At 39.1% G+C, this 16525-nt stretch overlaps 1 protein-coding gene across 3 annotated transcripts in view; it reads right to left on the bottom strand.

Moving 5' to 3' along the window:
- Positions 1–16525, bottom strand: part of RELN (reelin) — a 274847-nt gene that overhangs the window by 80477 nt on the left and 177845 nt on the right. For all 3 annotated transcript variants that reach the window (XM_032106018.1, XM_032106019.1, XM_032106017.1), the window contains exons 18-22: positions 16101–16334; positions 15325–15486; positions 10854–11090; positions 4965–5157; positions 2225–2337 (exon numbers count right to left, since the gene is read on the bottom strand). In XM_032106018.1, coding sequence (XP_031961909.1) covers positions 2225–2337; positions 4965–5157; positions 10854–11090; positions 15325–15486; positions 16101–16334 — 939 coding nt within the window. The remainder of the gene's footprint in view (positions 1–2224; positions 2338–4964; positions 5158–10853; positions 11091–15324; positions 15487–16100; positions 16335–16525) is intronic.

The following is a 16525-nucleotide window of genomic DNA, read 5'->3' as shown; positions in this document are numbered from 1 at the left end:
CAGTGCCACAGCCTGACACTACCCACACGCCCAAGGTGCAAACCCTCAGCTAAGAGCTGTGCATCCAGGGATAAAATCTCCAGCAACCACAGCAGGGCTGTGCAGGGGTGTGAGGGCATGCCGAGGCTACCAAGGGCCAGAACAAGGCTAATGAGACATTCCCAAGTCCTTGTTTAGGTGGTTCGTTGCCCTGTGCAGTAAGCACAGGACAGGCTGAGTATTTGGCAGCCTTTTTCTTGCACGGTTGAAACAGAAGGAAGGTCCAGAGATCTCTCCCCCTCACCCCAGTTCTGGGAAGGCAGAAGACCTGGCTCTCCCCCTTGGCACTGTTCTTCCTGGCCATTACTAAGGTTTTGCCTCTGGGTGGTTGTTGCAGTGGATGCAGGTGGGGAAGGGATAGGAGAAGGATTGAGGGCACCCCGAAGAGGAGCCTTACAGAACATATTCACTACCAGCCACCTGGGACAACGCCCTCTGTGTGGCTGGGCTGGCAGCAGAGAGCCGCACATCAAATTGTCACCAATAATGCCCAGGTTTTGAAAAGGTGGAAGCTTACCCTCTGCTCACAAGTGTGCTCTAAAACACGTGTAAAAAATGCCCCCGCATTTTCAACCCAAAGGAACTGCTGAGCCCTTAGCCTGCTCCTTGCCAGTGGAAAGGAAGGTTAGAAAGTGGTGAGAGAGAGATGCATGTGGTGTGCTGGATTGTGTTTGGTGGGGAACATGGAGCCACACTTCCTCTTCACCCCAATAACTGCATAGTACAACACAACACAGAAAATGTGCTCTATCAAGAGCAAAGGAATGTTCAGTGGTAATTTGTACTTTAATTACAAACAAAACTCTGCTAACAGACGGGAATCCCTTCAGATACAAGACAGAGTGTGAAATATTTATGATTTGTGCACAGCACAGAACAGGAATACGGCTATTACTTCATCATAATTTCTCCCTGCAGTCTCTTAAATTAAAATGGAATTATTTACTTCTGTCACCTCATATTCTGAGAAGAATTAGTAGATCCTAAAGAAAAAGAGGCCCACAACATTGGTATCATCATCAAATTGAGTACAGTATATATTTCATAAATGAAATTAGGAATAACAGCCTACTTTAGAGTGTAACCCAAAAAATTGTAGACACTTTTTAAACTTCTAAGTGCCTATGTGAACCACAGATTTTGTAGATGGTGGCACATAATGACATGTAAGATTTAGTACATTATAATCTAACTACAAAGCACTTATTTGTAGACTTACTTGCACCATTTGGTATTATCTGATATGATATGTTCTAAGGATTCAGTATGTGCCTTTGATGTTTTGCCTAGAAATAGGAAATTCTGAATATTGTCTGTACAGTAAAAAGGGCCAGTGTGTTGAAAGAAGGTATCATTGTGGTGTGATTGATGGAAACAGGCTGTGCTGAGACCATGCAGAGTGCAAAAAAATAATGATGAAGGATGGGGAAATACAATGATAACTTAATCTGAGCAAGCTCTCATTGCAATTGCTGTGATGGATTCAGGTCAAACATAATCAAAATGTAACCCTAATTGTAATAATTAAATCCTCAAATGAAGGATGACCTGAAGATTATTGAGATTTATGACAATTTTTTATTTGTATGTTATAATAAAAATTTAAAAATAAACAATGAAAGAAACAATTAGGTTAATAAACAAAAATTTTAGGGCAGGCAAACCAAGTTTGATTACAACAAGATGAATAGGCTTTCTGAAAATTTTTGTTTCTCTTTTTTTGCAGAAGAGAATGTTATTTTTTAAGACATGCTATAAAAAGAATCAAGAGTTAAAAAATTCCCAGAAATGAATCATTACTTATTGTTTATACAAGGCTTTGGTCTGAAGACGTAAACAATAAGGAATGTGCAAAATAAAAATTAACAATCCAAATAAAGCCTTCCTCCAGTAGGGCATTTATATACAAGCGCTACTATTTTTGAAAAGTCTGAACTTTATTAGATGAGCCAGAGTATGTATTAAAAACAATCGTAAACAATAGTTTCTGTTGACTTCACCAACATTTCATTCTCTAATTATGTAAGGAATGCCTTTCATGGGAAATACCTGTGACTAGGTCAGCCCTGGCACCCCACCTATTGGCTTGAGTATGACCTGCAGAGACTTGATCTTTGTCATAGCAATTTAGATGAATTATCTGCACCCCCACCAAAAAATTTAAAGAGAGGAAATAACTGCTTACCAAGTCTTCTGTGGTAAAAGAACAGTGATTCTCCTCCACTGAGTAAATTCGCTGGAGTGGTAAATACTTGCTGATGTAAACTCCTGACAGCTTGGCATACTGGGAAGACATTCCTTAAAACAAAACATTTCAAAACCACATTTAATATTGAGGAAAAATTGGGAACAGAAACAAGCATCAAACATTCACAGAACCAGGAGTTTGTCTGGGTCCAAATGTTGGAGTGAAAGACCCAGAAGAGAAAAATCCTGACATGATGCAGAGAAATTTCTCAGAAAACTAGTAGTAAAATTGAGGATGAAAGAAAGCCATATGACTTTTTTTAAAGACTTTAGCATTAGCGACTGGCAATGTTTTGCTTTCCTCCACGAGGAATGCCTATCTCTTTGTTTTTTACTATTTTCACCCCAGCATCCATCATGGACTATGAAGTAAAGCCACAAGACCACTATGAAGTAAGTCTATGAAAGGGACCTCCAGACTTACACAGGTCATTTTAGAGACCTACTTGTGAGGCTTTGCCTGGGCATGCTGGTTGGCCCCACACCCTCCATCTGCAGTGGGGAGCAACAGTAGGAACAGAGAGAGCCACACCAGAGCCCCCAACCTCAGCCTTCTGTGTTGAAGTTGTGTCCATAGGCCCTTCCCAAGCTCTGCAGCTGTGTTAGCTTTGACACCTACAGCAGGTGGTGCAAATTCCCCCTTCCAGCTTCTAGGACTATTTCTGCATTTAACTCAGATTCCTATTGCCGTCTATTCCCCAATTTTTATTTTCTTTTTTTAATTTAGAAGATATGATCATTGTCACATCTTTTTAATATTAAATATAAATGAAGTCCCTTATCCCAGCTTCTTAACTGTTTTCTAGCGCTGCCCTTGCAATGCTACTTCATTTTTTGCAATATTCCATTAATTTGTTTATATTTTGCCAGAACAGCACCCAAAAATTTGTGCTATGAGGTATTAATAAAGTGCTTGGAAGTTACTACCAACCTGAATGATCCTCTTCTAGCTACCAATTCAGAGAGTCCCTTCTGCCCCTTCCTGCCACAGCACAGCTTCTCCTGATCATCCCCACATGCCCAAGAGTATTTTGCTGGTCACTGCTGTGCTCTCCCCCATGAAGGGTATTGGGCAAGAGACCAGACACCTGCTTATGCAAGTAGCCTACTTTGACTGCTCTCAAACTAAAAATAAAGCAGTGACTCTCTACAGAAGTTATGGCAATTAAGAACATTTATATAGTTAAATTATATGGTAATAGTTACGTATTAAATATGAAGAAAAGCAGAATATATTATTTTACAGAGAAATTTATTGCTCAAATATCTTAGAGTATTAAATGAAGATCTGAGACCTTATTTTGTTGTTTTGGTTTTTTTTTAGTAGGTTTTCTAAAGGCTTAGTTTCCTTTCCAGCAATTTTCAAACATCTTTTTATTGATTCATCTCCCCTAAATGATCCTAGAAAACAGGATCTCATCAGTGCTTGCAAAGCAAACAAAACTTTCAAACATTTCAATTAATTAGTGTTTTGTTTATTTGCCAGATTATGTCCTTGAAATATACTACAAATACTCTTTTATCACAACAACATGGATGGTGTGAGAAAAACAATTTGGCTGCATGTTCTCTCTGAACTCAGCTCTATGGAGCAAGGAAAGGAGCACTAAAATCTGAGGGCAATTGATCTTCCATAGATGGCAAGCACAAACCCCAAACACCTACTGCTAGGAACTTTTCTTGGACACCGTGATGATGCCTGCTAGGTATAAAAGACATGAACAGTGTTTGAAATACATTATTTAGAGCTTTCCTCTGGATTGTGTTTTAGGTAAGAAATCATTACTTGGATTTGCAAAGTTTAAAAATTCATTTATTGCCATTTCTCTATTCTGCCCACCAAATTAAATGTGGCAAAACACACCATGGCAAAGGGTAACCAGGCAAAGTTTAATTGCTCATAGAAGGTGTGGAACCTGACATACAAATCCTTCGGTGAGCCTGCAGAGCAGGCAGTGAAAAGGCAGTAGGACAAGTTCCCTGACACCCTCTGAACCTGCTCAGAGGCAGCCAAAGGACCTTGGTTAGTTGACCCTGAGGCCAGGGAAAGTCCAGCTTTTGATCTAAGAGGGAAAACAAGAGCACAAACTGTGGCCAAATGCACTGCTCACATTTGTGCTGAGACAGCACCAAGCCACCCGGGAAAAGAGCAGCCAACACTGCTATTTGCACTTCGAGCAGAGTGGGGGAAACAGCCGGTCATTACGGTCCTGGACTGTGTTTGAACCAGGGATGGGGGATGAAGGGCTCTGCATTACAATCCCCTGAAGGAATGTGCTTTCCATTTACGAAATGGCTGCACACAAGGGCAGAAAGAATTTCTATCCATTTAAATTCCAGGAAACAGTACATGCATTTTGCTTAGAAAAACAAAGCAATAGCACAGGAAAGATCTCAGCCATTACCCTGTAGCTCTAACTGTGGCCCAATTTTTTTCTCAGCCTTGGTCCATTCCTGTCACAATTTTGTATTTCAGGCTTTCAGATACCTTTCTTCCAAATATTATGAGGAACATTCTAAATACCTCTATTAGTAATTTTGATTACAACTAAGCATTTCTTTATTGAAAGGTGAAAAAGGAAAACATATTTCTTTGTTTAAAGCCAAAAGTGTATTTCAGACAATCTTTGTATAAAGCAGAGTTTATGGAAGACAAAAGTCCTCACTGCCAGCCTCACCTCCTGAACAAGATGCCATGTGAGGCCATGGTTGGTGGAGTACTCCAGTTTCACCTGGTTGTCCATATGAGGAGTAAAGGCCTGACTGCAGCCCATCACCAAGTTGAACTGTATCATATATGAAGCTCCAATCTGCATAGACTGGGTCTCCACGTAGCGCATGCTAGAGGCTAGCTTTGAATCTCCTGTAAAACTGAGAGATGTAAGGAAAGAATAAGGATCTATCCCCAAAATAATTCAGAAAAGAGCATTATGAATGGTTCTGGTTTAAATACAGTGGCGTTTCTTTGTTCTGTAGCTTGGCATGTGGGATGAGACCATACACAGAAGAATTTTTTTCCTGGTACTTCTGCAAACTATCAGGAAGGCCTTGATGTATCCCAGAATGTGAAACACTGAATTATTCTGTTAGTTCTTACTATATGCTCTTTGTATTAAGGATCAAGTTGGGATCTAGCGAAGGGCAACATAAGGAAAAAACAACATAAAGTTCATTCCTCTGGAGTGTTCATTGCCTAAAGTCATTACACAATCAGAGATGTAATTTCATTCTAATACTGGGCAGTTAAGATCCACTGAATCTAGTTTACAACACTCTTATTACAAAGATGGTTAATTTCATTGATTTTCAAGTGATCCTATACACAATGTATTCACTGACTCGACTGTGTTTCAGAATTAATCTTCTATTCTCACCTTCTTTTCTGTAGGAGGTACTGATTTAAGATTTATATTTTCCAGTGGATTGGAGAACAATAGTAATGTTTGGAACACACATATACATATATATGTTGCAAGGCACACAGTTATATATAGTAATACAATTTATAGTCTGAAATTCCAAGGTTATTTCACTTCAAATGCAGGTTTTTCTTCTTTCAAATGAAAAATGAAACAACCAAATTCAAAACCTCAAATGCAACAGAGGCATAAAGAAGAATAACAACTTAAAGTTTGAATCCTACTCACTAGCCTTCAAAATAGAGTATTTTAATGAAAGTTCATATAGAATGAAAATTGCCTCCCTTTCCTTAATTTGAGATGTTTACTTAGTGTCTTCAGAAGTACTTTAGTCCTTTCAGCTTCAATATTTTCTAAGACTATTCTTAAATGTGAACAATTTAGAATAGGGATTGGCTCTTTTTGAAGAAAATCACTGCAAATCATCATGGAAAAAAAGAAAAGCTACATTTAGTACAGCAGTGATGAAGAGAATAATCTAGTTCAAGGTTGCTCTTACAATTAAGTTACAGTTTATCATCTTAAATAAGAAACCATAATCTTTAAATACAATAAAGTAGAACATATTAGCTTCTATGTCTGTAAAATTCAAGGTCATGACAAAGTGAGTGTGAGGACTAGGAATACAAGTCAGTGTCACTTAGGACCCTTTTAGTTAATTCACTGACCTATATTGTTTTCTATAGAGTCCTTTCCAGAGAGAGCACTTAAGCCATAAATGTCAGCATCCTGCCTTAAAGCTTTAGAAGAAATTACTGAAAGCTGACATTAGTTTTGTCATTATCAAATTTCTGTTACTTGGCATAAGTTAAGATCCAGGCTGCTTTCTACTCCCTGACCTTACTTTTTGTGACTTGATTTCCTAAAGGATGATCCAGCTCATGATGTTATATGGAACTACCCAGATTTTGTTGATCAGCAGCCCAAAGCGACTGGATGGACACTCCCTCCACTGCGAGGGCACAAGGGCACTGTCACAGACAACTGGACTGGAAGGCAGTAAGTCGTCTTAGAAAACTGTATCTGAACTGTTTGCTCTTTTCAGTCGGTGTTGTCAGTGTTTTTCTTCTCAATAGGAAGGATAATTTCAAGATGAGAAGAGGATACAACATATACTCATCAGCAGTCCAGCTGGCAACCCACAGTTTGTGGCTTAGTGGTTAGATCTGAGTGTATCTCAGAAGAACTTGTCTGGATAATGCCTGAATTTATTTTCTTCCAACTTCATCTTCTCCTTTACAAAATGACAAAAATCCACAAATTTAAAAGCTAAAGCTGATTTGATCTGACATGGGCTGAAGCCCTGTTGGGCAACCTGTGCCAATACAACCAGGCTCTTCAGGTATCAGTCAAACATGTGCAGTGTAATCGGTTGAAAGTTATGTGTAGCACTGCTTTGGAAGAGGATTTGGCATTGCACACAAAAACCTGGGCACAGCACAGCACATCACAGTTACCTAAAGCTTATCCGGACAGAATAAAGGAGTTGAAACTCAACAGTTTGATGAAATATCTGTTCAGAAGCTGTCTTCCCAAAGTAATAGAAAACAAGTGAAGGACTTGTAGTTCAAAATAGCTGTGAAGAATTAAATGTTTTTTGCCCTTGTCTTCAAAAAAATCCCCTTTACTCATTACTACTAGAGTAAAATGAGAAAAAAAGTCTTAAACTCTAATATATTCTTTCTGATAGCATTCAGGTCATTATTAAAATATTTTAAATTTAGTATTAATTTTAAATTAATAGTTTAACCATATTGTACACAGTATATTAAGTAAGTAAGTTGAAAAGTCAAATCAGCTCTTTAAAACGCTTATAAAAGAAATGTGAAAAAGGAAGCTAGTGTTGAGATGCGGACAGCATATGATGCTCTATAAGAAGCCCTTTTAAGGGGAGGAAATCACATTACAGGTACACAAGTCCTTTATCATCCACATTTTGCCGCCAGCTAGACACAAGTAGCATTAAAGGTGTGGGCTCCACCTTACTTGCCACTTTGCTCTCCAGATCTCTCATGTACGTGGTTAGGGGTATGGTCTTTTGCTGGAATACCAAATGTTTTCTTTGTTCTGGGAGCCACACAGCTGGAATACCTTTCCGGATTTTGTAAAAGATGAAGTAACGTCCCTGGCGTAAAAACAGTTAACTAAAAAATCTTCAGAAATGAGAATGCAGAGGCTTCATTTTTGTATAAATATGTTGCTGTGAGTGGGTTTCTGGCACGTATATAATTAGACCTGCGGAGGCACAGGAACACAATACCCATAGGTGCCCTCAGAACAATCACTCTCCCTCCAAGCACTGCCAACTAATTGGTACTTCTGGGAATGGTATCACAGCCAATGTCAGCCAACCTGCATTGCTCCAAACTGCTCTGAGATCCCCAGAGTTACCATATTTTCAAGTCTGATACTTTTAGGAATACTGAAAAGCCACATGGATGCAGCTTGTTTTGTAAAGTTGCTTTGACTGAAAATATTGACTCAATGGTCCAATGCTTGCACCAGATGCAGCTTTTCTTCCATCAAAGGCAGGGGATATTTGTGCCTTTTTACATCTCATCATACCTACTTTGCTAAATAATCCCTAAATGTATTAACATCATTAATATAATTAAGTCTATTACCTGAAAGAAACTTTCTGCATGTTACAGAGTAACAATTACTCTAAATGACAAAACACTCAAGACACTGGTAAACTACCAAGATGATGTAGGACCACTGTATGACATTGCTCCATAAAGATGGTTCATGACAAGGCAGGTTTACAGTCTTCCCCCAGGCTTCTCCAGGGACAGTGGGACATGCTATCATTTGCTACCCTGAGTTAAATCATAATGCTGTAATCTGACTGAAGACAGTTTATTTATATAAAGCTATTTTACTTGTGTCCAGATGAATATAAAGTGTATATATCCTTATCAATATTTAAATGAATTTCAGCAAGTGGCTGTATATAGCCTGTAATACTTCAGAGGCATTTGGTTCAAAACTTTGCCTGAATATGAGCATTTTGGAGAAGTGATGAATTAATGTACATCATCAAACACTTCATTTTAAAAGTGTTCTGGAGTCGTTCCAGTACAACCAATACACTTGATGTAATAAAATTTAAGATCCATTCTGAAACCAAATGTTGATGATGACAATCAAATAAAATGACTGTTCAGACATAGACCATGAAAAGTACTCAAAAATCACCTTTGATCAAAACATGTTTATCAACAAACTAACAAACTTCTTTTTTTTTTTTTTTTTTGAAGGAAGCCAGACATGCAAAAGAACAGACCATCTCTTAAAAAAAAATTAAAATCTCCCTCCTCAGTTTTTTCCAACTTTAAGGATAAATGTTTCAGGTTTACAGGTTTTAAAGCAGAAATGGAGGCCTAACAGACAATTAAAAGCAATTCTGTGAAAATGGGCCTGGGGATGACACCCTGTAAAGTGATTGATAACATATTTCCCATAGTTTACTAATGAAAAAGCTGTTGTCAGACTGTTCTCAAGAGGATGGTGTCAGTGCTACTGCAAGGTCTGATTGTGAGTTAGAAACTCATGAGTTAGAAAATGAGAACCAAATGGACTCACAGCTGGGAAAACCCAACAATAATTAATTTAACTAGCAACCATTTGTACAGACTTTGTGTAAGTTTAAAAATTTCCCTTGAGAGAAGCAAGGTCAGTGAAGGATAGAGTTCATGTTTTCCAGTGATAATGAAAAATACTTAGACATAAATAGTGAGGAAGGCTTTGATTCTTTATTTGATGCATGTTTCTAATATGAATGAGCACTACAAATCCTAGTCCGTCTCCATATGGGATGGAGAATTTAGCTTAGTGTTTATTATTTTGATTCTGATTTAGAGTCATGGGAGGAAAATAGAGGAACCTCTGCTATCTGAAATTATCTGCCCTTCTCCCCATGATAAACTGGTCTTAAAAGTACAGAGTGAAAACAATGTCATTAAAGGGCTTTCATTCCAACTCTTTGATGGGGGAGATACAAACAGTTTGAGCCCTAACATGTGGTTTCATTTTAATGAGCAGCGAATACTTTCCTTGTCCTTATTAAAGTGGTTAATGGTGCTTCTGCTGCCTCATTATCAGTGCTAGGACACATTCGGTGTTGTTCCTACTGCTAAGCCAACTCCTTTTAGTTTGACAGATGATCAGAAAGTCAAATCAGATTGCTCAGAGATACCTGTTAATAAAATTCCAACAGTGTTTCTCTGACTGTCCATGGGGACGCTAAAATTATTTTATTTTCTTCAGGTTTTCTGTAATTACTGTGATTGTACTTTCTCCAAAGAAATATATCTATGCCAATTAAAACTATACTGGGTTTATAGGTTGATCAGACTAGCATGAAACTGTTATTTGGTTTTAATCAAAACACACAGATTAAATTGAGCTTCCCTTGTATTAATTCCAAATATTACACTCAAGTGCTCCAGAATCTTTTTTGTGAAACATGTTAATATTTTAGTAAAAAAGTTTATTTTTATGCAATCCTAACAATTTATTTTTCCTTCTTTCCCCTTTCTCTTGCCTTTATTTTCATTGAGGCATGTGATGTTTTCTTGCTTTTGTTTCCAAATATGCAGCACATTTGAGGCATAATTATAAAATGTCATAATGCTGATCACAGTGTAAATTACTAAGTGTATAAAATACCAGACAAAACAACTACAAATGGCTAATGTCATTCTGCCTGTATTCTGCTGCCTTTCCTTTCTGGATACAATATAATGGCTATGTACACTGGTCTGAACATCACTTACAAAATGTTCAGAGTCTGTACTTAAGGCATTATTTAATTACCTGTGTATCCATATTACCCTGCCTGGATTTTAAGTGAAAGTTATGAAAAATTTCTGATTTTTTTCTATTAGGATATTCTTTAAATATTTCATGGAAAAAGAATGCTACATTCAATGTTCCCATCAAACATAAGTCTATGCAATGAGGTGAAAAACCTACTGCTAATTGCAATAAGATTAGTGACTGTATTTTTGTCCATAATGTGAGGATGAGACACAATCACTCTGAATAGCTGCCAGAAAGATGCATTTTCAGCAGTTGCTTCATCCTTAGCAGGATGAATAAACAAGGAAAACAAAAGTAGAACAGAAAAGAATACATGTTTCTCACCAGAGAGTCCAGTCATGCCCACAGTAGGGCTGAACATTTCCCAAGTAGAATCCCAGAGACTGTGTGACTTCAACTAGGTTGGTGAAGTCCAGACTGATGCTGTTGAAAAGCACAGAGGTCATGATGATTTCATCAATTGCCCACACATCTTCTCCTTGTGAGGAGTGATATGGCTGCCACCATCTGAACTGAATGCCAATCTGCCTCGCATCTTCAGGCAGCTCCACTGAAATTATTCTGGAAGACAAAAAAAGTTATTATTGCCAGTTTTTGCTGTTTGTTGTAATTCCATGGGGATGTATTTTAGGGTAATTTTTCCTTACTGACCTTAAAAATAATGGAATAAATTCAGCCCACAAATACTGTAGCATCTGCTGGTATAGCTGCTACCAGTGACAGGGACAGGGGAATTGTTAGTTCTCTGGGTAATCAGTTCAGTTACTGAAAACCAGTCATGTGCAAAAGCAACCAGAAAGAGTTTCTACCAAATTTGTAAATTTTGCTTCCACTGTGGAGCTCTCAGTAAATTTAAAGGTGTAAATTAGTAAAGGAATGATCATCTGACAAGGATTTAAGAATTCCAGTTCCACTTTGTGAGACTCAGCGGGTTTTATCCTGATCTGAAGATATGCATCCTGTAAACATCTGCACTAGTTCCTGCACAGCATTGACATCATTCTAATGGTGCTCTTGTCCTAGAAGAACCCACCCCTGTAAATTGCCATAATCAGATGGAAAAGGTTCATCTTGACAGACAGCGTGATTATGCGTAGTCATTTTTAGCACTTCCTTTTTGTAGCTGTATAGAGATGCAACTGGAGGTGAGTCCCAGGTGCTTCTGGTATGCAAGGTCACCTGATTTGTCATGGCAGCTATGTCAACACACCTAGAATTGACAAACTGCAAAGAAAATTAAGAGTATTCTCTAATTTCCAGGAGCAATTTTCATACACTGCAGCAGGGAGTATGCATTAATTGCCACAGCAATGACACCTTCTTGAAAGCTCCATAAATCACTAAGACCATGGTAGCCCACACAGCCATGTCAACTGTGAGACAGACTGGCAACAGGGACATGTGTCTCCATTGGGGTACAATTACTTGCTGGCAAAAGGGTTTTCAGCAAACTGATCATGTAGCTGATATTTTTCTTTCTCTCTTAGAGGAAATGCGAATAAAACGATAAATCAGGTAAACTGGAAGCATCTTCTTATACTCTAGCATCTTTTTTTTTTCAGAATTAAGGCTTTCTAAGCTGCCTGCTGTAATGTTTTGCTCTCTGCATATGAAAGGGTCTTGTGCCTGTGGCGCTCTTAGTGCAAAAGCCACACTCCTAAAAATGACTTGCTAGAACATCTTTGTAAAGAGTAGATTTATAATACTGTTGTTTAGTGTCACATTCATTTTAAAGAAGAATACATTAATCCATTAACCAGAAAAAAATCAAATAGCTTGGCTAAACAAGTGGGAAGCACTCAAAAAGTCTTGCCAGGCATTTCTAGCAGCTGCTCTTTGCTATCCGTAGACTGGAGAGAGAAGTGTGGAGGGACAGCCAGAGGTGACATGGCCGTGTCCCTGTGGCATGGGACGAGCACAGTACACACTTTATGGATGATGGATACATTTCCTTTACACTCAAATAAACATGTTTAAATGACTTTGTACCCGTCTAAGACAAAGACCAAGCCCCACTGCTCTCTGGCACATGACTAAACCACAAGGGCTTCTTTTCTACCAAGGATTCCCTCATAAGAAGCAACTCTATAACCTTTTGGGTTAATTTTTTTAAGGCACAAATTATAAGAAATTTGTAGTGATGCTAAAAGGAAACATGTTTTTCTGCCATGCTTCAGGGGCATGAACCTGAGGAATGCTGGTACCCTGGCTGGGAGGAGCACTGTATCCAGTGGGTACTGTGAAGCACCTGGCACTTGTGTGAGCTAATGCTCTGCCATAATCCAGGGCATATTTCTCTGCTGGTGGCTGCCTCTGATGCTCGTATCTTCCCTTTCACACTTACCTCTCATAAACTTGCCCACGTGGACACTAATTCTCACTGACAGTAATATACAGAAAATCCTAAATCATGACATACACCACTGATACATATCAGATGTTAAAATATTTAACACATGTTAAAATAGATTCCCCATCCCAGGGGAGTAAGCTAACACAGTTTAAAAACGTAGGTGTAAACCATCGTGTATGGCACATATGTTAGTATGCAGAACCTGACTACACCTCCAGTTGTAACAACTTCTCCTATCTGGCTTTAATTTGTTGAAGATAGATGGAGAGGGAGGGGGATTCCTGCTAATGACTTTCCCGCTGCAGAGAAGAAAAGTGTTCCTACTTACATTACCAGCCACCATTAGATTTCTTAAAAACCAGCTGGGAGACCTTTGCTCTGATCTCATTCTTTCAAGCTATGCGCATACCTAATATTGAAAAGCCACCGCTGCTCTGCTCAGAAGAAAAATGCAGCTGTCAAATGTTAGCAGATTAAATGCACCTTTCCAGAAGAACATTAAATGTGTAATTATTTTTTGTATGACTGAAGATTAATTAAATTCGTGGATACAGACTGATTGCCAAACTTTGCAGCAGTCCATCCATGTTACTAAAAATGCTGACATTTTCAGACAACATAATATGAAAAGGTGAAGCTTTCTTCATAATTATTGCCAGCATTAGCTTCAGGTTTGTATGTCTGTCATTTTTTTATCTACCCAGAGTGGACTGAATATCTATCTATCTATCTATCTATCTAATCTCCCATGGCAAATCTCTCTAACTTGTGTATATTGTACTTTGCTCTGTACCTTGTCAGAACAACAGGAATTGTGTTTCATACCTAACATCAAAAAGCAAAAAAGGTCTCTGGCATCTATGTAATTTATTACATTTATATCTTTAACTTCATTAAAATCAGTCACCAGGATATGTATTTTCCTTTTTGTTATAAAAATTTCATAGTGCTATATATTAAAAACCTTTAGGGAAATATAACTTCTACAGATGTAATCTTGAATCTAAGAATTAGAAACAGGGCCATATAAAATATATATGTGACTATAATAAAGGCAGGCAAAGGAAACTTTGAAGAAGAGTTATAAGTGTTCCAGTCTGTAGCATCTTTCCTTTGGAAACATTTGGAACTTCAAAAATTAAGGTCTACAATACATTTCTACCAAATACAGCCCTCCTCTCAGATTTTTGAGTATTTCTTACAGCTTCCAGGAAATAATTTTAATGCTGCAAGGGTTTTGTGGTTTTTTTTTCCGTTAGGACATTCTTAATCACAGTTTGTATATTACAATTGCGTACTGAGTTATTGACAAGATGTGGAAATCTAATTTTTTTTTTAAGAAAGTGCTCATCTGAGCTCAATAAATATAAATAATGAAAGTTATGTGTACTTAAAGTGACTTGCAGGCTATTTACAGTCCCACCCCTGGGGCTGACTCAGATGTTTTGCTTGAATTCGGTAGAGAAGAAGACATAAGGCAACAGCCAGGTCAAAGCTACCCTTGGGCAGGAAATGGACCTGCTGGAATGAGTCCAGTGCTGCCACTGTCAGTTCTGCCTCTTCTGGGCCCCCTTGCAGAGCATCTCCTTTAATTGGCACTTACTGGCTTTGCTGCAGCACCCTGTGAAGGTGGATGTTGCCAGCTTTGAGTGGGTTTGCATAGATCCAGACCAGATTGTTCTGGGCTTTTGGTACAGCTGTGCTCATTGTGCATTTGCATTGCTCTACTAAATTTTGTGGATGGTGTCACAAACGTAACAGTAAGGAACACCGTCTCTAAATACAAGAGAGACATTCCTCTCTGATCTGATACCAAACATAGGTGCTGCTAGATAAGATGAGCTCTTTGTTCAACTTCTTTTTGATTTGTGCAGGCAGTCACCAGCAGGTTCTCCCAGAGCACCAAGCCCAGCCCAGGGCAGAGGCACAGCCATGAAGTCACGCAATTGCCTTCAGAGTGGGAGCAGGCACAGTTTCCCTGCTGACCTCAGAGATCCTCATGATCAGATTTTGCCTCAGCCGTCCTGTGCTGCCTGCAAACTCCTAATCCCAGAGGATGGTGTAGCGAGGGTATCTATGGCTTCAAAGTTACAAATAATTTATGTTAATTTTTCTTTACAAGTGGCTGCTTCCATGGGAAGAGACATGCCCCTACTTCCCACAAGCACACTCCTATCCCTCATTCCGCACTGCCTCAGCTTGTTCTGTTGTATCACCTGAGACTTGAAAGCCATTAAACCCATGTGCTCATTTTTATAGAATGACAAAATGGGAAGTGCCTAGAACAGCTGCAAAATTTTAAAGAAAGGTGGTAAGTTTCAGTGTGCAATAAAAACTCTTCATTCCCTCTTGCACCACGTACTCAGCCTCCACATTGCAGTGACCACCACAACCAGCATAACTGCATGTAAATAACACTCTTTGTAATATTTGTGCACATACCTTGGCTCGTGGTAGTTGAGATAAGAGTAGTGTTCCAGCAGTTTCCAGGTAATCCCATTGTCGTAGGAGTAGTGCAGCAGCACTCCTTCCCCGGGCTGGTCAGGCGCTTTGCAGGTGCTCAGCACCGACTTGCTGCCCAGACGTAGTGTGAACTGCAGGAACCTGCATCAGAATTACACAAATATTTGCAGGGTATCATTTTCATAGTGGGTATTTTGTTGCCTTTTGGTTTGGTTTGGTTTGGTTTTTTCCCCTAACCAGGTTGTTTTCAGATCTTCCTAATCTAGGCAAATTTTGATAAATATCTGTTATGGGCTTTTGTACGTGTGATTTGTTTTTATTGTCAAGTAATGCAATGTGGCACATATAGTTAAAAAAATGCCAATCACTACTGCATTTAATTATTTATTAGGCACTGAAGGGGAGGGAGAGATAGTGAATGGATCTAATCAGTTGCCACAAGCTGTCAAATAAACACAACCTTATAAATAATTAATTAGCACTTGGCTTTGACACTCAGGTTTGATATTAACATTTCATATTTTCCATCCAAGCTGTACAATAACTTCCCTCCAGTCTGTTTTGGACTCTGTTGTTTACAAAGCAGAAGGAAAAAAGGCAAGGCTATGAAATCACCCTTAAAACACGGAACTAGGAGTTTTTTAAAGGCTTTTTTACCTGCTAAAACAACTGGCTTAATAATACACAAGGCTGTAGCTGTAAGGGGAGGGGCTCCCCAATTTCTTTGCCTCACACTGCTCCTCATTCCCTCTCACCTGGACTGGGAGCTGTCCAGGAAGGAAGTGATAAGCTGGCGTCTTCCATCCTTGTTGAAGACCAGGGCCTTGCCGCTGGCCAGGACCCCGCAGTCAAAGCTGACCTCGGCTCCGCGGATGGAGTAAAAGCTGTGGTAGGAGGAGAGGCGGGAACTGGCGAAGCTCTCGGAGATGAACATGGGAAAGGTCTGTGACGCCGTCTCACACGCTGGCCCTGAGAAGCCGGGGTCGCACCTGCAGGTGAGGAAGGGTGAAAAGCACAGTTGGGGACCCACCTTTGGCTGCAGCTGGTTGTCAACCAACATGGTGGCTGCAGGTGTTCATAAACTGAGGATACCCACACGGTCCCTCTCAAATCTAAGGCCCAAGAATCTCTTTGAGCTTTACTTAGGTAAAGTGCATAGCCAATGATTCCTGTTAGCTAG

Source organism: Corvus moneduloides, chromosome 4, assembly GCF_009650955.1.
Source record: "Corvus moneduloides isolate bCorMon1 chromosome 4, bCorMon1.pri, whole genome shotgun sequence".
In the NCBI taxonomy this organism is placed as follows: Eukaryota; Metazoa; Chordata; class Aves; order Passeriformes; family Corvidae; genus Corvus; species Corvus moneduloides.
This window is presented reverse-complemented; position numbering and strand designations above follow the sequence as displayed.